This window comes from Anomaloglossus baeobatrachus, chromosome 2, assembly GCF_048569485.1.
Source record: "Anomaloglossus baeobatrachus isolate aAnoBae1 chromosome 2, aAnoBae1.hap1, whole genome shotgun sequence".
In the NCBI taxonomy this organism is placed as follows: domain Eukaryota; kingdom Metazoa; phylum Chordata; class Amphibia; order Anura; family Aromobatidae; genus Anomaloglossus; species Anomaloglossus baeobatrachus.
In genome coordinates, this window is record NC_134354.1 from 435906036 (window position 1) to 435926131 (window position 20096).

The 20096-nt window shown below is 42.2% G+C and overlaps 1 protein-coding gene across 2 annotated transcripts in view; it reads left to right on the forward strand.

Moving 5' to 3' along the window:
• The window catches only part of ALDH3A2 (aldehyde dehydrogenase 3 family member A2), a 126780-nt gene that overhangs the window by 85622 nt on the left and 21062 nt on the right, over window positions 1–20096 (forward strand). For both annotated transcript variants that reach the window (XM_075336248.1, XM_075336249.1), the window contains exons 8-9: window positions 14155–14321; window positions 17091–17190. In XM_075336248.1, coding sequence (XP_075192363.1) covers window positions 14155–14321; window positions 17091–17190 — 267 coding nt within the window. The remainder of the gene's footprint in view (window positions 1–14154; window positions 14322–17090; window positions 17191–20096) is intronic.

Sequence of the window (20096 nt, forward strand, 5' to 3'; positions counted from 1 at the left end):
CCATGTCCGGCGGAATCCAGGATGGTCCAGCGTCGCTTCCAGCTGTACTGCATGGAGGTGACCGGAGCAGCAGAAGAAACCGCCGCTCCTGTCACCTTCACGCAGCAAATGAAGAGAGCCGCGTGATCGGCTGAGCTGTCACTGAGGTTACCTGGATCCAGCGGTGGATGCAGCGGTGGCCGCGAGTAACCTCAGTGACAGCTCAGCTGATCGCGATACTAACCTCAGTTGCTGCGTGGAGCTGACCGGAGCGGCGGTGAGTAGCGCGATCAGCTGAGCTGTCACTGAGGTTACCCGCGGCCACCGCTGCATCCACCGCTGGAGCGTGGAGCTCCCCATCCTGAGAATACCAGCCTTCAGCCGTATGGCTTTATCTGGCTGGTATTAAATTTGGGGGGAACCGCACGCCGTTTTTTTTAATTATTTATTTATTTCTATACTCCATAGTGACACGCCCACCGGCTGCTGTGATTGGGTGCAGTGAGACACCTGTCACTCAGCGTGGGGGCGTGTCTCACTGCAACCAATCATAGGCGCCGGTGGGCGGGGAAAGCAGGGAATACGAGATTGTTTAATGAGCGGCCGGCTTTTTCAAATTAGAAAAAGCCACCGGAGCAGTGTGAACGCCGTGCAGCGCCGGGGATCGGTGAGTATGAGAGAGGGGGGGACACTTCAGTCACTCGGGGGATTAGCGGTCACCGGTGAATCCTTCACAGGTGACCGCTAATCAGTACACGGCACACAGACAGAGCCGCGGCATGACAATGAAGTCGGGTGAAGTTCACCAGAGTTCATTCTCATCCCGCTACTCTGTCTTCCGACATGTAGTAACGACATTTTGCATCACACACGGACATTTCTCGGAAGATCAAATAACACGCACGTGTGCCTTTAAACATATATGTGCACGTTTGGTCGTATCTCCGGTATGTACGGAAACGGACCAAACACACACATTTTAAACGGATGTGTGTTGCAGGTAAAGCAGCTTTTTGAAAGGGAAGTTGCTAACGAAGTCGCTGTAAAGTCCCCATTACACACTGACACTTTGCTGCACAGCGGGAAACAAAGGACCAAGGAATGGTCCTGAACGATTTGTAGTGATCAGCAACTTCACAGCAGGGGCCAGGTCGCTGATGTGTTTCACACACTGCAATGTCGCTGGGGAGGTCGCTATTACGTCACAAAACCGGTGACGTTACAGCGATGTCGTTTGCGACGTTGCAGTGTGTAAAGCCACCTTTAGACAGCACCATCTTAAAATGTGCCAGATTTATTATAGTGGTTCATGCTGTTTGATATTCGGGCACATCTCTAGACTATGTCCTACAAGTTTACATTACCTATTAGTTGGTTTATTAAGTGGTGTAATAAGCCCCCATGTTGATCAAGGTGAAGAAAGTGCATAATACAGTTAAGTCAAAAGATACATTTTTGGTGCATAATGTCACACATTAGGCAATGTCCCTTTCCCTAAACCTCATTCCTTTAAAGCAGGGGTGGGGAACCTTTTTTTTCTGTCGGGGGCCATTTGGAAATTTCTACCAACCTTCGGGGGCCGCACAAAATTATCAATGTTTAAATGACCCTGCTATATTGGGTGAAGCAATTAATTAACATGGGGCTGGGGCTGCACAGACGCCGCACGCGGGGCTGGGGCTGCACAGACGCCGCACGCGGGGCTGGGGCTGCACAGACGCCGCACGCGGGGCTGGGGCTGCACAGACGCCGCACGCGGGGCTGGGGCTGCACAGACGCCGCACGCGGGGCTGGGGCTGCACAGACGCCGCACGCGGGGCTGGGGCTGCACAGACGCCGCACGCGGGGCTGGGGCTGCACAGACGCCGCACGCGGGGCTGGGGCTGCACACAGGACTACTGGGTACACTGCGCTGAGAGTTTCATGCAACTCTGGGGGAGAAGGTTTACAGAACTGGTGTGGGGAGGCACAAAGCATTGGGCAGGGCACATAGCAGCAGAGGGTCGGCGCTGGACTCACAGCAGCATTGCATTCACATCACCGGAGTGCAGGAGCCGGACACACTGCATCAGAAGGAGAAGGCAGGCACTGATCTCCGGAGGGCAGGGGGCGGACACACAAGGCTGGAAGCTGTGAGGCTGCTGTGGACTCGCCCACAATTGGCACTGGCCAACGGGAGAACACATTGCAGCACAAACAGCAATGTGTGGATTTAAAGGGCCGGCGGCAGCAAGACCGCGGTGACAGCACCAGCACTGCCTCCCCCGGGAATCTGCCCGGGGGCCACATAAAAGGTCATGGCGGGCCGCATGCGGCCCGCGGGCCGGAGGTTCCCCACCCCTGCTTTAAAGTGAAGTCATGCCATCTTGTTAGGAGAGGTGGAGACAATGTCTTAAGCACAGTATAGTTGCTGCAGTATGATGTATGAGCAGGGAATGTCCAACAATTATTTTTATTTTATAAACCCAACACTGTAAAACATAAAGCAGGCCTAGGCTCCATGAGGTCTCAAAAAGTGTGTTAGAGAGTTTCCAACACCCCCATGCTTGGTAAAAATAACCTCGCAAAAAGATTCTACTCCTCTTATCTTTTTTTCTTTTTCTTTCAATGGACCTGTGTGAGGGCTTATTGTTTTTATTCTTACCATTTTGGGATAGATCTTATTGCAGCATTTTGAGTGGTCTTGCAGCAACCAAAACAACCTTAATTTTGGCATTATTGATTTTTTTTTTTCTCTACAGTGTTTACTGATCATGTTTTTTTTTTTTTTTTTATATTTTGATAGCTCAGACTTTTCTGAGCGCAGAGATTCTGTATTTATTTTAACTTTATCTCTATTTTTAATGGGGGACAAAAGGGTGCTGATTTTTGAATTTTTATTTTTTTTCCATCATATTATTTATTTATTTTTATTTATTACTGTTTCTTATAGTCCCCTTAGGAGACTCTAACCTGTGAACGTCTGATTGCTTGCGCTATATACTGCAATGCCATAGCATTGCTGCATATAGTCAAAATCACCGTCTCCTTTGAAGCTTGTCCATGGGCACTGTTTCAAAGGAGCGCTGCTATGACTAGCACAATGGCCTTCAGCAGACACACTGCTGTCCTTGCAACCCATCAGCTACCCACAACCACAGCATGGGCACGCCGATGGAAGCTTATAATGGAGCGCCCATGCTGGCGTGTGTTAAACTCTGACAGTGGGACTTAACAGGTTAACAAATTCGGGTAGAGCGGAGGCAGGTTGTGCCTGTGTATTAAACAGCAATTACCTGCTGGGTGTGGTGAATGCATACCCCGTGAGCTCGCTCCTTTCACCCGCTTCTGACTTGTGGCGTACATGTAAGGTGGATTTCGTGAAGAGGCTCAAAAATATCACTAATATTATAATAAACTTTAAATTTTTCCTACTTTTTCTAATCCAAACTAGAGGTAGGACTAGAGTTATAGTTAGAACTAGAACTGGGATTAGGGCTAGGATTAGAATTAGTATATCAAACCGAAGCGGTTTCTGCAACAAACCGTGCTCTACCTTATAACCGGATAAACATGTCAGCTTAAGTCCTCCTCATGGAAAAAGTGATGGGTGCACGGGCATAGGAAAAGAAAATCCAGACCATGTCCAAGGAGTAGAAAGCCACGGCATACACCATGCAATATTCCAAGGTGCTTTATTTCATGGTGAAGTGCAGATAAAAATAGCGGGGAGAGAGCTAGGTGCAGGCCCCCTAAAGACAGACGACTGCTGTTTCGCACCTCTTAGTGCTTTGAGGGGTACAATACAGTGGCTGAGACTTCACCCTCCTATATAAAGGGAACACCCAGTTGTCATCCACCGCTATTTAAAAACAAGGCAGCAGATATAGAAGGTGGACCAGTCAAAGCGTGTTTAGACGCGAAACGGCCGTCGTCCGTGAAGGAGCCTGCACCTAGCTCCTCTCCTGCATTTTACTCTGCACCGTTTATATAAATAAAGAAGATAGTTTGGCATTTACCTGGAGAATGCGGTCTTATCCTTTTCTGGACTGCTATTTAAAAACAAGGTGAATGCATAAATTACAAACCAAAAAGACAGGCATTACAATACAATGTTACAGGCATAATAATAATTTAATAATAATAATTTATTCACTTTTATATAGCGCTATTAATTCCATAGCACTTTACATACATTGGCAACACTGTCCCCATTCAAATCGTAATCAATCATATAAAAACAAATTCAGGAAAATCACCTTACAATCGAGTCGTTACAAAAAAACGGATAAATCATTTCCGACGTTCAGACCCAAATTCTCTTGTGCCCTATATTTAATCATTAATCTAGCCTCTGTTTGTAACCGTAATTTGTGGAGGTCGCCACCTTGTGGTGAAAAAGAAACCCTTTCTCCGAACCTGCAAGTTGCAGGGAATTCGGATCACTATTGTGACACTCCTGAACATGTTGGATCAGACGGGGGGAACCCTTATCTGACAAAATGGAATTAAAATGTTCTTTAAACCGTACATATAGGGGGAACTTCGTTTTTCCAATATAGAATCTTCTACATGTGCAAATAATAATGTACACAATGAATTTAGATTTGCATGAGATTAATTTTTTAACAGTATGATAAAAAGGGCCAAAATGAAGGGGATTAGAAGTTAGGTGTTCACGACAGAAACTGCAATTCCCGCAACGGAAATTGCCCATAGGACACGCTTTTTCAAGCCATGTGGAATTGCATTTTAACCTGTTCCTCACCAAAAGATCTCTGAGGTTATTACAACTGAGACGTGTGATCAATGGTCTGAATCTTGTTGCATCCCTTAAATCAGGGTCCGATTCTAAGACATGCCAATTATTTAAAATTGCATTTCTAATTTGCTGATCTACCGGGCCGAATTTGAAATTAAACAAAAACCTACAAGACTCAGTCTTATTGGTTTTGTTTTTTATGTTCCGTGCTAATAGAGTGCAAATAACCTCTTTCCTCCAAACGCAATTTTAAGTAAGACGCCTGTGCTCCAAAAGTTTCCTCATCACTATTCAATCTCCTTAACCTCAAAAACTGGTTAAATGGTGAGGCTCTCGTCACGTGATGGGGGTGCGCACTGCGGTAATGGAGCAATGAATTAGAGGCAGTGGGTTTCCTAAAGACTTTAGTATTCAAAACCCCATCTCTAATAGACACTGAAACGTCTAAAAAAACAAATCAAGAGAAAAACCTCCAAACACCGACGTGAATGACATATTCGTGTTACCTTTGTTTCAGATGTTGAACGAACTTCGAGAACCGCTCAGCCAAGCCGTCCCACACGATGAATGTCATCCACATATCTGGCAAAAAACTTGATGAACTTAATGTAGGGATTGTGTATTGAAAAAATAAACCAACTTTCAAAAATGCCCAAAAAAATATTTGCTAAAGAACATGCAACAGGGGTACCCATTGCGGTACCCCCGCATTGTAGGTACCACCTGTTCATGAACATAAAAGCGTTATTTGACAAAATTAAAGTAAGGGCTTCACCTACAAAGTCACAGAAAGTATCCTGTTTTCAACAATTCTTTAAAATCTCCTTGACAGCCTCCACACCCTGCATTTGTGGAATGCGGGTGTAGAGGCTTTCGACATCAATAGAGGCCAGAGAAAAACTTTCCTGCCAAGTAATATCTCTCAACATTTTAATGAAGTCTCCACTATCCTTAATATAGGAAGGAATATTGATCAGAAGGGGGCATAATAACCAGTCTACATAGCGGAACAAAGGCTCCATCAGGGAGCCTATGCCCGACACTATGGGTCGTCCAGGGGGTGTTTTATTATTTTTATGGCTTTTAGGTATCAAATACCAGTGTGCCCTATGTGGGGAAAAAGGGGCAACAATTTATCTGCTCAATTGCGGGTAAACATATTGGCGTTCAGTTGCCTATCCAAAAAAACTCTTAAGCTGTTTTTTAAAACACATAGTAGGATCAGAAAGCAGGGTTGTATATGTGGTACTGTCAGACAGTTGTCTTCTGGCTTCGTAATGTAGTACTCCCTGGTGAGGAGCACCACATTACCGCCTTTGTCTGCTCCACGAAATACCACATCTTCCCATCTCTGCATAGTTTTTAAGGCTGACAATTCATCTCTTGTTAAATTATTAGGTGAAACATGATATATCAAAGCCTCCACTTCGTTAAGGACTTGATCCTGAAAAAGATCAATCATATTTCCCTGGCTGGCTGGTGGACAAAAATCTGATTTTTAACACCTCCCGAAAAAACAGGGATTTAATCTCTTTCAGGTCTAGTTGCAAAAGCTATATTAGGATGCGTGAGGCTCAACAATAATTCAGAATCTTGTTGCAATTTATTATCAATTGCTTGAGTACAGTCAAAGAGTAGGTTTTGTGAGACATGGTTTGACCTTATGGCACATTTTGTACACCAGATTTTGTATTCTGAAAATGTTTGTACAATTGAAATTTTTCTAACCACTTTAAACATGACAATTTTAAACTCTACAAAATCAAAAACCTCGGGAACACAAAAATTCAAACCCTTAGACAACACAGAAAGCGTTTCACGGGTGAGTACATGGTGGGTTAAGTTAACAATCTTACAGGTATCAGGGTCATTCACAGAGACGTTTCAGTGTCTATTAGAAATGGGGTTTTGAATACTAAAGTATTAAGGAAACCCACTGGCTTTAATCCATTACCGCAGTGCGCACCCCCATCACGTGACGAGAGCCTTACCATTTAACCAGTTTTTGAGGTTAAGGAGATTGAATAGTGATGAGGAAACTTTTGAAGCACAGGCCTCTTACTTAAAATTGCATTTGGAGGAAAGAGGTTATTCGCTCTCTGATACGGCTTTGGTCAAAGAATCCTCTGTCGATACCTATGGGCTGTAGCAAGGAACATAAAAAACAAAACCAATAAGACTGAGTCTTGTAGGTTTTTGTTTAATTTCAAATTCGGCCCATTAGATATGCAAATTAGAAACGTAATTTTAAATAATTGGCATTTCTTAAAATCTGACCCTGATTTAAGGGATGCAGCAAGATTCAGACCATTGATCCCACATCGCAGTTGTAATAACCTCAGATCTTTTGGTGAGGAACAGGTTAAAATGCAATTCCACATGGCTTGAAAAAGCGTGTCCTATGGGCAATTTCCGTTGCGGGAATTGCCGTTTCTGTCGTACACACCTAACTTCTAAATCCCCTTCATTTTGGCCCTTTTTATCATACTGTTAAAAAATTAATGTCATGCAAATCTAAATTCATTGTGTACATTATTATTTGCACATGTAGAAGATTCTATATTGGAAAAACTATGTTCCCCCTATATGTACGGTTTAAAGAACAGTTTAATTCCATTTTGTCACGTAAGGGTGCCCCACGTCTGATCCAACATGTTCAGGAGTGTCACAATAGTGATCCGAATTCACTGCAACTTTCAGCTTTGGAGAGGGTTTCTCTTCCACCACAAGGTGGCGACCTCCACAAATTACTGTTACAAACAGAGGCTAGATTAATGATTAAATATAGGGCACAATGTAGCCTCATTAAGCCTTTTTGGAGTGAGGTCTTCTTGGCATACAATAGCATTAGTGGGGAGGCCCTCTCTGGTTCTCCACAAATCGCTCTGTTATCTATCCTACCGTGGTCTGTTAAATCTCAGAAAATGGGACTATTGCGATTTTGCCTAGCGGCTGCGCGAGCCGTGATCCCCAGACACTGGAGGTCCACCCGTGCACCCGCCTTGGATGAGTGGCTTGGGGAGATGGCCTCCCTTTACAGAATGGAGAGTCTCACTGCTGAAATTCAGGACGCTACTGAAAAATGTATTAAGATCTGGAGTCCCTGGGTCATTTTTTTTGGATTCTCCGGACTTCAGGTCCCTCTTTTGGGGCGAGTTGAGAGTCTACCTAGATTTTCCCTGCTAGTTATTCCCGGCCCTTCCTTGCCCTTCCCCATGATCATTTTCCCTGTCATCATTCACTTTGTCTACTTCCCTCTTTCTTTCTCTTTATTTCCTTCGACTGACCATTATGTGCCTCTATGGTATGAATGGTAAATCTTTGCTGTTTATGTTATAGTTTATGGATTTTATACTTTTATAATGGTTGAAGACAGAATGATATAAATGTTCTTAAATGCTCTTTATTGTAACAAACTGTATATGGCTACAACCATGCAAAGCCTTTCATGTTTCATTGCATTCTTGTGTTTTTGTTTTTTTTTGTTTTTTTTTTTTTTTTTTTTTTGTTTTGTCTCTATTTGGGGGTTTGCCTTGGTCTGCAGCCCTGCTTATTGTATCTAACCTTAATTTTTCAATAAAAAAGAGATTAAACATAAATATAGGGCACAAGGGAATTTGGGTCTGAACGACAAATGATTTATCCGTTTTTTTTGTAACAACTAGATTGTAAGGTGATTTTTCTGAATTTCTTCTTATATGATTGATTACTATTTGAACCATCTCATTATGCCTGTAACATTGTATTGTAATGCCTGTCTTTTTGGTTTGTAATTTATGCACTCAGCTTGTTTTTAAATAGCAGTCCAGAAAAGGATAAGACCGCATTCTCCAGGTAAATGCCAAACTATCTTCTTTATTTATATAAACAGTGCAGAGTAAAATGCAGGAGAGGAGCTAGGTGCAGGCTCCTTCACAGACGACGGCCGTTTCGCGTCTAATCACGCTTCGACTGGTCCACCTTCTATATCTGCTGCCTTGTTTTTAAATAGCGGTGGATGAGAACTGGGTATTCCCTCTATATAGAGGGTGAAGTTTCAGCCACTGTATTGTACCCGTCGAGGCACTAAGAGGTGCAAAACGGCGGCGTCCGTCTTTAGGGGGCCTGCACCTAGCTGTCTTCCCGCTATTTTTAGTTCACCATGAAATAAAACACCTTGGAATATTGGATGCCGTGGCTTTCTACTCCTTGGACATTGGTTAGGATTAGAATTAGGACTTTGGTTAAGATTAGGACTAGGGTCAAGGTTAGGATTAGGGATGTCTAAAGTTAACCAAACACGCTGATATCAGAAGGATGATCCAACAGGGTATTGGGTATGGGGTCCTCCTGACTTTCATCTGGCAAATTATGAAGCCCAGTCATAGCCTGTGATTTTGACTATATACTGCAGTACTGTTGGAATTGCAGTATATAGTACAAGGTTCCAAGGGGATGTAAATTAAAGTAAGAAAAAAATGTATTTAAAAAAAAATATATACATTTTGAGGTAGATACAATAAGACGCGATCAAAATATCTTTTCTTTCTGTGTTGCAATGGCCAACAAACTGCAATTTTGGCATTTTTGATTGTGTTTTTTTTTTTTTTTATATACCGGCATTTCCCACTCAGATTAATGTTCTATTTTGATACAACACTCTTATGGACATAGAGATACCAAAGATGTATTTTTCAAATTTATTTGTATATTATTTTTTTTTTTTTTAACTGGGGAAAAGGGAGTAGACTCAAACTTTTTTTTTTTTTAGTGTGTATTTTAAAACTTTTTTTTTTTTACTTTTAAGTACCATTTACGCACTTGAACCTCCACTCATCTGATCATTTACTACAGTATTGCTGAATTCAGTACACGCCAGATGTGTTTGCAATTCACCGTCGAACCATGATCTTGTTGATGGACCATTGTACATTAAATGCTTCTGTCAGATCCATTTAAGGGGTTAATTGCAGCTGGCGAAGCTGACTGCGGTTAGAAGCAGATTATGAGTAACAGCTCCTGAGTCAGCTCCATACACAGGCACCCGAAATATGACTTACTACTATGTTATATGTTGGGAAGGGGTTAAAAATCATTTCACCAGACTAATGTTTTTGTTCATTCGTTTGATGCTTGCTAGACAGTTTATTATGGGGAGATAAGGTATGCACACCAGTGACTATGGAAGGGGAATACATGGAATAGCAGAAACTGCTGTGTGAATACTGACATGAAAAATTCAATAGCTATTTGTAAGAATGAAATGTGAAAAATGTAAAAACTTACCGTGTATGGGACGCTGAGACCCAGGCTATATATGCGTATAGTCACTGGTGTGCATACCTTATCTCCCCATAGTGATGTTTTTTAGGTTTTTTGCACCCAGTTCAGACATAGAATGGAGTTCCAAACGTTATTCCTTAATGTTAGTAGTTTTTCGTTTGTGAACCCTCCCCATACACACCTATTGCCAATCCACATTATACGCATATATAGCCTGGGTCTCAGCGTCCCATACACGGTAAGTTTTTTTAACTGCATGAGAGGACACACACAAGCTAGGGACCCCAACGTAGAGAAATACTTTGGCGTAGTGTTGGGGCTCTTCTGCATTGATCAATTCAGTAGCTAAATTTCTCTTTATTCATATATTCATGGCAGTAATGCAGGTTCCATTTTTCACATTTCATTCTTACAAATAGCTATTGAATTTTTCATGTCAGTATTCACACAGCAGTTTCTGCTATTCCATGTATTCCCCTTCCATAGTCACTGGTGTGCATACCTTATCTCCCCATAGTGATGTTTTTTAGGTTTTTTGCACCCAGTTCAGACATAGAATGGAGTTCCAAACGTTATTCCTTAATGCTAGACAGTTTAGACTGGCCATTAATCAGGAATGAGCATTCCTATAAATGCTTGTTACTAGTGATGGGCGGACTCAGATACTTGGGATCGACAGGTCCAACTGGGTTTAAAAAAAACAAACAAAAAACCTACTTCTGTCCTGAATATCTGCTGGACGCCGGACCCCATATAAGTCTATGGGGACCTGAATCTGGAGCTTAAAATGGTGGTAGAAAGGATAGGGAGATTAGAGCAGGCACGTTATACTTACCAGCCACTGCGCAGCTCTAACGCTACTTCCGGAGCCACTCCTTAACTCCATGCATATGCACTGCTTCTCCCACCCACCGGCAGTCTCTGCATCTCTGGTTGCAGTCAGACGTGCCCTCACCCTGTGTGACAGCATGTCTGACTGCTTTCGATCAGAGGCGCTGTCTGCGTGTCTATAGTGTAAATATAAATAAAATTAGTGCAGGGTCCCCCCATATGATGATACCCAGCAAAGATAAAGAATACGGCTACAGGCTGCAGCACCCAGCCTTGCGCTTATTTTGGTTGTCTATCAAAATAAAAGTAACTGTATGCTGTATTTTTAATTTTAAGTAATTTTTTAAAAAAACGGTGTGCCGTCACCCCCAATTTTGATACCCGGCAGTGATAAAGATGACAACTGGGTGCTGGTATCCTCAGTTTGGGGAGACCCTTGCTTATTGATTTCCCCCACTGCCTAACAATAACAGCCTGCAGCTGCCCAGGATTGTCGCATCCATTAGAAGCGAAAATCCCGGAACTTTTACCTGGCTCATCCTGATTTTCCCTGGTGCGGTGGCAATCGGGGTAATAATGGGTTAATAACAGCTCACAGCTACCACTAAGCCCTAGATTAGTAATGGGAGGTGTCTGAGACCCCACACCCCATTACTAATTATTATTATTATTATTATTGTAAGTGAAAATAAATAAACCCAAACACAGAAAAATTACTTTATTTGAGAAAAAATAAAGAAAAAAAAAACCTCTTTCACCCCTTTTATTTATCCACTAAAACACAGAGGTCCGACTTATTCCACACACGGTCCCACGATTCCAGCCCTGCTACATTGCTGAAGGAATAGCACACGGGCATAGAATGTGACTGCCCGTTGTGAACTTCAGGCAGAGACTGAGGTGATGTCACTTAATTTATGTGCAGTCACAGCTGGAGGTTCCCGTGATCCTCAGGTGAGATCACGGAGTTCACAGACCTACATCTCCTGACAGAAAACGGCAGTTATTTTTGCCAAGAGATGCAGATTTGGTACTGAAATCTCTACACCGTATTCCTGCACAAAGTCTACACCTCCTGGCAAAAAAAGACATCAAAACACCATGTGGTTTTGAAGCAATAGTGAAGCTTTTTGTTTGTTTGTTTTGTTTTTTGTTTGCCAGGAGGTGTAGATTGGGTGCAGGAATTTGGTGTAAAAATTTCAGCACCAAATCTACATCTCTTGACTATAAATACACAAAAAAAAAAAACCTGTTTTGACGCCATTTCACTGCGTTTTTCTGGTGCAGAAATATCTCATTTACATTGCTGGCATTTTATTTAATTGTGGGGAGTTTTTTGTTTTTTATGCAAAAAAAAAAAAATGTAACAAATCCATATGCTGTGAAATCAGCAGCAGACTTTGTTGCAGAGATTTCTGCACCTTTTTTTTTTCTGGTATCTGATATATAGCCTGTTTTTAAGTTGTGAACGTCCGACTTCTGTACATCTTGTGGTGACCATTAAGAGTGTGTTAGTTTGTATGTACCCATAAAATGTTACATAACTTCTATAATGCAATAAATAAGCTTTCTTTGCATAATACCAGATCAGAAAACTATTTTTTTTATTTTTTAATTTTTTTTTTAGATTTGTTTTTATTGAAATATTTTCAATCCCCTACATTTTAAATTAACTGAATAGAATATAGTGTGTCCACCCATACCCTGTCCGTCATTTAACTTGTGAATGGCGGCAGGTAAAGGCATAGAAGTGGTGTCTAGGTATAGTAAGGTATCCATGCGCTACGCAATAAAACCACCTATAGCACCACCTGGTGGAAAACAACGGAGTTAGCATTTTTATCTCAAACGGAACGAGATAGATAGGAAAAAGTGAATTACAAAGTTGTAGGGCATCATCAATTCAATACGTATCAACCAGTTGCATGCAGAAATACTATGATTAGAAGGTGTAAAACTCACAAGGCTGCAGATGTGAAGCAATACCTCATGGAGACCTTCCTACAAGTCATTTGGTATGGTGGCTGCGTGGAGTGGCCTCCACGCTCACCTGACCTGACCTCATTAGACTTCTTTCTGTGAGGTCACATCAAGCAGCAGGTGTATGCGACCCCTCCACCAACATTGCAGGACCTACGACGCCGTATCACAGATGCTTGTGCAAACGTGTCACCTACCATATTGCACAACGTGCAGCAAGATACAGTATGCTGTCCAGAGTCCAGATGTGCATTGCAGCTGACGGTGGCCACTTTGAGCATCAAAGTTAAATGAGCGCCATATGCGTGACCAGCATTCAATGTTTTGGGGGGTCATGGGTTTCATATCATAGCATTTCTGTATGCAAGGTGTCGATTCGTATTGAATTCATGATGCCCTACAACTTTGTAATTCACTTTTTTCTGTATCTCGTTCCGTTTTTGAGATAAAAATGCTAACTCTGTTGTTTTCCACCAAGTGGTGCTAGAGGTGATTTCCTTGCGTAGCGCATGGCTACTTTACTATATCTAGACACCACTTCTATGCCTATAGCTGCCGCCGTTCTCAAGTTAATGGCAGTGGATAGGATATGGGTGGACACACTGTATATTCATGAACAAGACAGGCAGTTAGGCTGGGGCCACACGGGCACTACTGCGATCCACTTGCATGACACTCTGCTCGTGCTGGCAGTACAGCAGAGCCGAGTGTCATGCCTGTGTCCTTGCAACTGAGGTCCGTTCGTGCGAGCAGACCTCAGCTGCGGGGGGCGGGCCGGCACTCAGGAGGGGAGGGAGGGATTTCTCTCCCTCTCTACTGCGTAGCCGGCTATTGCCATTCTCGCACTGCACTGGCAGTACACCGGTGTACCGCGAGTGCAGTGCGATTTTTCTCTCGCCCCATTCACTTGAATGGGTGCGAGAGAAAGAGACTCAGCTTACAATCGCAGCATGCTGCGATTGTTTTCTCAGTCCGATTAGGGCTGAGAAAATAATCGCCCATGTGTGCTGACACACAGGCTAGAATTGGTCCGAGGGGAATGCGATGTTTTATCGCACTCCACTCGCACTGTTTTTCTCGCCGTGTGACTTAGCCCTTAGATGAGCTTTCCATCCAAATCAATAGAATAGGTTTTAGGCATTGTCATTTTCTCAAATAATGACTTACAAAAGAGGACTATGTTTGATGGAGGTTATCCTTCTATTAAACAGACTGGAGTTAGAGTTAAAATTAATCCTAAATACGCTGGAAAACTATTTTATTAAAAATAGAGATTTGTTTGCTATGTTCTTTTTATTTGTTGACTAAAACGTGTATCCATGTTATTTAAGAAAAGTTACTGATGACTTGATATTTTCTAGCACCAACTGTTCTTATTGATGTGAAGCCAGAAGCAAAGGTCATGCAGGAAGAGATTTTCGGACCTTTGCTTCCTATAATCTCTGTGAATAATGTGGATGAAGCAATTGAGTTCATCAACCAAAGAGAGAAGCCACTTGCACTTTATGCATTTGCAAATGACAAAAAGGTACTTGTATAACTGCAGTATTTACTATGTCCCAGCACACCAACATGCACACTATAATAGTATAATTGTTTTCTACACTTCCTTTTTTTAATGATGGCCTATGAAAGACAGATACCTCTGTGCTTCAAGAGTCATGGGTATCGGTAAACCCCCCTCACCCCTGGACGATTATCTGTTTTTCGTTTTTGTTTAAGAGCCATAACATTTTTATTTTTTCATCAATATAGCCATGAGGGCTTGTTTTTTGCCGGACAAGTTGTACTTTTGAATGAAACCATTCATTCTATCACATAGTTTACTGTGAAAACTGGAAAATAATTCCAAGTGCAGTGAAATTTAAAAAACAAATAAACAGAGGAATTCCACAGTTTGTTTGTTTGTTTGTTTGTTTGTTTGTTTGTTTGTTTGTTTGTTATTTTTTGTATTATTATTATTTTTATTATTATTTACCATGGTCACTATATGGTAAAACTGACCTGGCAATACGATTCTCCAGGTCAGTGCGAGTACGTAGATACCAAACTTGTATGTTTTGTGTTTTTTTTTTTTTAATTTATTTATTTATTTCAACATTTAACCCCTTCAGCCCCGGGGCACTTTCCGTTTTTGTTTTTTACTCCCCTTCTTCCGAGAGCCGTAACTTTTTTTATTTTTCCGTCAATCTTGCCATATGAGGGCTTGTTTTTTGCGGGACGAGTTGTACTTTTAAATGAAACCATAAGTTTTACCATATGGTGTACTGGAAAACAGCAAAAAAATTCCAAGTGTAGAAAAACTGCAAAAAAAGTGTGATGGCAGAATAGTTTTTGGGATGTTTTATTCACGGTGTTCACTATATGGTAAAACTGACGTGTGGGTATGATGCCTGAGGTCGGTGCGAGTTTGTAGCCAAACATGTATAGGTTTTACTTGTATCTCAGGGGTTAAAAAAATTCACAAGCTTGTCCAATAAAAGTGGCGCACGTTTTGCGCCATTTTCCGAAAACCATAGAGTTCTAATTTTTTGGGATCTATGGCTCAGTGACGGCTTATTTTTTGCGTCTCGAGCTGACGTTTCTAATGGTACCATTTTTGCACAGATGCTACGTTTTGATCGCCTGTTATTGCATTTTGCGTAAAACTTGCGGCGACCAAAAAACGTAATTTTGGCGTTTAGAATTTTTTTGCCACTACGCCGTTTACCAATCAGATTAATTGATTTTATATTTCAATAGATCGGGCATTTCTGAACGCGGCGATACCAAATATGTGTATATTTATTTATTTTTTAACTCTTTAATTTTCAATGGGGGGAAAGGGGGGTGATTTGAACTTTTAGGTTTGTTTTTTATTTTTTAAAACTTTTTTTTTTTTTTTTTTTTTTTTTATTTTACTAGTCCTCCTAGGGGGCTATAGCGATCAGCAATCCGATCGCTCTTATCTATCTGCTGATCACAGCTATACAGCTGTAAACAGCAGATTCAGTCACTTTGTTTCTCTCTGCTCCCGGCCGAGGGAATACGAAAGTGAAACTTCATAGCTGCAGGCGTCATCACATGACCCTGTGCTACGATGGCAACCACGGAAAGTCCCGTGATCACGCACGTGACTTCCGGTGGGGGCGGCGGTAAGTAAAAATCATGGCCGCGCGCATATAGATCTCGCTGCCAGACTTTGGCAGCGAGATTTAAGGGGTTAAATGTTGTGAGTGGAAGCGATTCCACTCGCAACATGCAGGCACACATGTCAGCTGTTGAAAACAGCTGATATGTGTGCCGACCGCCGCCTGCCCGCTGCAGGGAGCGGGGCTTAACGGGACACGCTCCATGACGGATATATCCGTCCATGGTCGTGAAGGGGTTACTAGTCCTATTAGGGGACTTAAAGCTGCAATCATCTGATCCCCTCTTTTATACAGAGCAGTTCATCAACACTGCTCTGTGTAGCAAAAATCACGATTTCCTATGAATGCTGGCTCAAATCCTGCGTTCACAGGAGGATTGTGATGACAGGCACGACGGGGGTCATCAGCTGATCCCCGGCAGTCATGACAGCTCATTAAAGCACCTTGTTCATTTGAGGGGGCGCTGATGGGTGGGATTAGTGACGCACGTCTTGTCAGCGCATGTTAAATGCCGCTATCAGAGATGACTGGTTTAAATCAGCTGTCCAGTCCCAGGAAAAGATGCGGGCTCAGTGTGAGCCCGCATTACAGACTACGACAAGGCCGATTACGTACATGTACGTCATTGGTCATGAAGGGGTTAAATGCATATGTGGTGAGCTTTTTTGACCTGTAGGTTAAATGGATACCATTATAGACTCCGACTGTCAGTGCGGGGGGAGTGGTTACAGCCATCGTTCACTATACACAGAGCTGTGACTGCAACCCGCACCAGCGCCGCCCCTATATCTGGAAGCCGAACTTGGCTAGGGGGAATAAAGGTAATTTCCTCCCAGAAACTGAGCTCTTGAGCGGGTGCAAAGCAGGATTAGAACGCTATTAATTTGCAGATTAACCCCATATCTGCAGGTTAATAGCATTTTTCACATAACTGATTCCTTTCAACATGGCTTTACATGTGATCTAGCTAGAGACTTAATTTCCAGTTTAGTGTGCCAAACCCGAATTTCACATTGTACCCTGTTTGCTGACATACAGCAGACTAGACTATGCTGAACTTGGCAATTACTATGACCGGGCAATCGTACCAGAATTTGGTATTATTCTTGCAGATCATCCCTTATTGACATAATAATAGACCCTTTCATATTTTTTTTTTTCTTTAGATAATCAAAAAGATGATTTCCCAGACATCAAGTGGAGGAGTCACTGGAAATGATGTTATAATGCATTTTACAGTCAATGAATTACCTTTTGGAGGTGTTGGTAAGTATATGGTAAAAATACAGGAAAAAAAAATCACATTAACAATAAAGTGATGATAATGCAGTCCTCAACATTGAAATTGCAACACTGGGAAGGAAAAATAGAATTCTGCAAATTACAGGATCAATAGCCATCTTAATGATTTGCAAATTATGAAAAAATGGACACAATTTTTCCAGCACCCATGACAACTCCCTTACATTCGTAGTGGTGTCATGGGTTCAGACGAAACACATTACTGGTAAGTAATTTTTATATTTTTAAAAACATCTGAAATTGCAAAGGCAACTGACAGCAGCAGATCTTGATGATTTGCTTGTCCAACTGCATACAGTGTGTAAGAACATTTTTGTCAGATTACCATTAATACCTTAAAGGGAATTTGTCACCTCTTTTTTTGGGCTATAAGCTGCGGCCACCACCAACGGGCTCTTATATACAGCATTCTAACATGCTGTATATAAGAGCCCAGGCCGCTGTGACAACATAAAAAACGCTTTATAATACTTACCTAACGGTCGCGCTGCTGTGGAATAGGGCCATATGGGTGTCTCCGTTGTCCGGTGCCGGAGCCACCTCTTTCGGCCATCTTTGTTCTCCTTCTTCTCTAGCCGCGGTGCATGACTGGTCCGACGTCATCCACGCTCGCCGGCATTCCAGTCCTGCGCAGGACCGGCGAGTGTGTATGACGTAGCCACGTCATACACACAGGCTTCAGGAAGAGGACGAAGATGGCCGAAAGGGGTGGCGCCAGCACCGGACAACGGCGACGCCCATATGACCCTATTCCACCGCAGCGCGACCGTTTGGTAAGTATTATAAAGTGTATTTTATGTTGTCCCAGTGGCCTGAGCTCTTCTATACAGCATGTTAGAATGCTGTATATAAGAGCCCGGTGGTGGTGGCCGCAGCTTATAGTCCAAAAAAGTGGTGACGGGTTCCCTTTTAATGTATATGTATGGTGCTGTATTGGGTGGGCTCAGGAGCGGATGTGTGGTAGATGATGGCTTATAACAGAATTGGGTGAAGCTGAGCCCAGCCTACTAGTTCTGTTAACCAGTTAAATGCCTCTGTCATTCTTTTAAAAGCCTCATTTACAGCTAGCACCCCGGGGGGGGGAGAGGGGCACTCTACTCTATACCCTATCAGCCCCCCTGAGATGTGATCATGGGGCACTGAAATGGTTGCCTAGACAGCTGGCGGTCTGCTACGACGTGCTCCAATGAATAACAGCCTGTACCTGTCATTCATATGAGATTACGTTTTACTATATATTGCAATACTATGTTATTGAAGTATTAATTGTAAGCAGTCGGACAAACACAGGTTTAAGCCCCCTAAGGGAACTAAGACCGGGGCCACACGGGTACTAATGCGATCCTCACATGACACTCTGCTCACGCTGGCAGCACAGCGGGAGCCGAATATCATGCAAGTGTCACTGCGACTGAGGTCCGATCGTCCAATCGGACCACAGCTGCGGGAAGCGGGTCGGCACGGAGGAGAGGGAGGGATTTATCTCCCTCTCTCCTCCGTAGCCGGCTATTGCCATTCTCGCCCTGCACTCGCGGTACATCGGTGTACTGCGAGTGCAGTGCGATCTTTCTCTTGCCCCATAGACTTGAATGGATGCGAGAGAAACCAGGATCACATTAGTCGCAGCATGCTGCGATTGTGTTCTCGATCCAATTGGGGCTGAGAAAATAATCGCCCGTGGGTGCTGACACACAGACTAAAATTGGTCCGAATGGAATGCGATGTTTTATCGCATTCCACTCGGTCCAATTTTCATGCCGTGTGTCTTAGGCCTAACAAAATATTAGGTAAAAAAAAGTTAAAGTATATATCGAATCACCCCCTCCTGCTTTTCCTAAATTAAAAATAATGCAATAACACGCGATCTAACCATACTCCAAAATTATATAGTTAAAAAAAGTCAGCACTGATAACAAAAACAAAAGTTCTACTAGCTGGGTCTCTGAATGTGGCGAAAGAAGCAAAATTGTATTTTTACGATTTTCCAATTTTATTTTTTCTATGTTTGGTATTGCTGTAATTGTACTAACTTGGGGAATCCGGATACCTGGTAATTTTTTACCAGAAAATTAAAACTGTAAAATCAAAACCTCAAAAAACCGCATTTTTTTCACAAATTTACTGCGTGTCAGTGTGGAGAGACCTATATCACCACCGCATGTTTCAGAGGTAATATTTATGCACCCTTATCCAGGGATCCTATTATAACTGGGCTCATTATTATTTTAATATTTGTGCACGGACACATGATCTCAGTTATTAGAGCCAGAGTACTTTTACATTTCCCTGTGATGAGATTTGGTTGCCATCTAGTGATCTAATATTGCTATAACAACTTGAATTAGACCATATATTTTTATATCACAATTTTTGTATTTATTGCCTCCATTCATAATTTATTTCTGGACTCCTACTTGCACTTTATGAATTATCTTGCTGCATAAATTCTTTATTTTTTTTTAATATTTATTATAGTTATGAGCATATATAGTTATATACTTTTATAGTGTAGGTATTGTAGTAAACTTACCACGGTATAGTATTTGTGTTGCAGTAGGTCCCTCATGTTTCATAAATGTATCATCTGCCTATTTTAATGTTGTAATTTTTTTAACTAATATTTTTAATACGATAAATTATATTTTATGTTTAACTCCATTTTCGGGGGTTCATGTTGACTCCTCTTGTTAGTTAATTCATTTACCGGAGTTTGGGGTTTTCGGGGGACATTACCCCTAAATTAGCATGACCATAATTTGATATTATTGATCTTTTTATATTTACTAAAACTTTTTTTTTTTGTGTTTTTTGTTGTCGTTTTCTTTAGTCCCCTCAGGGGACTTGAACTTGAACTCCCCAATATTGAAATT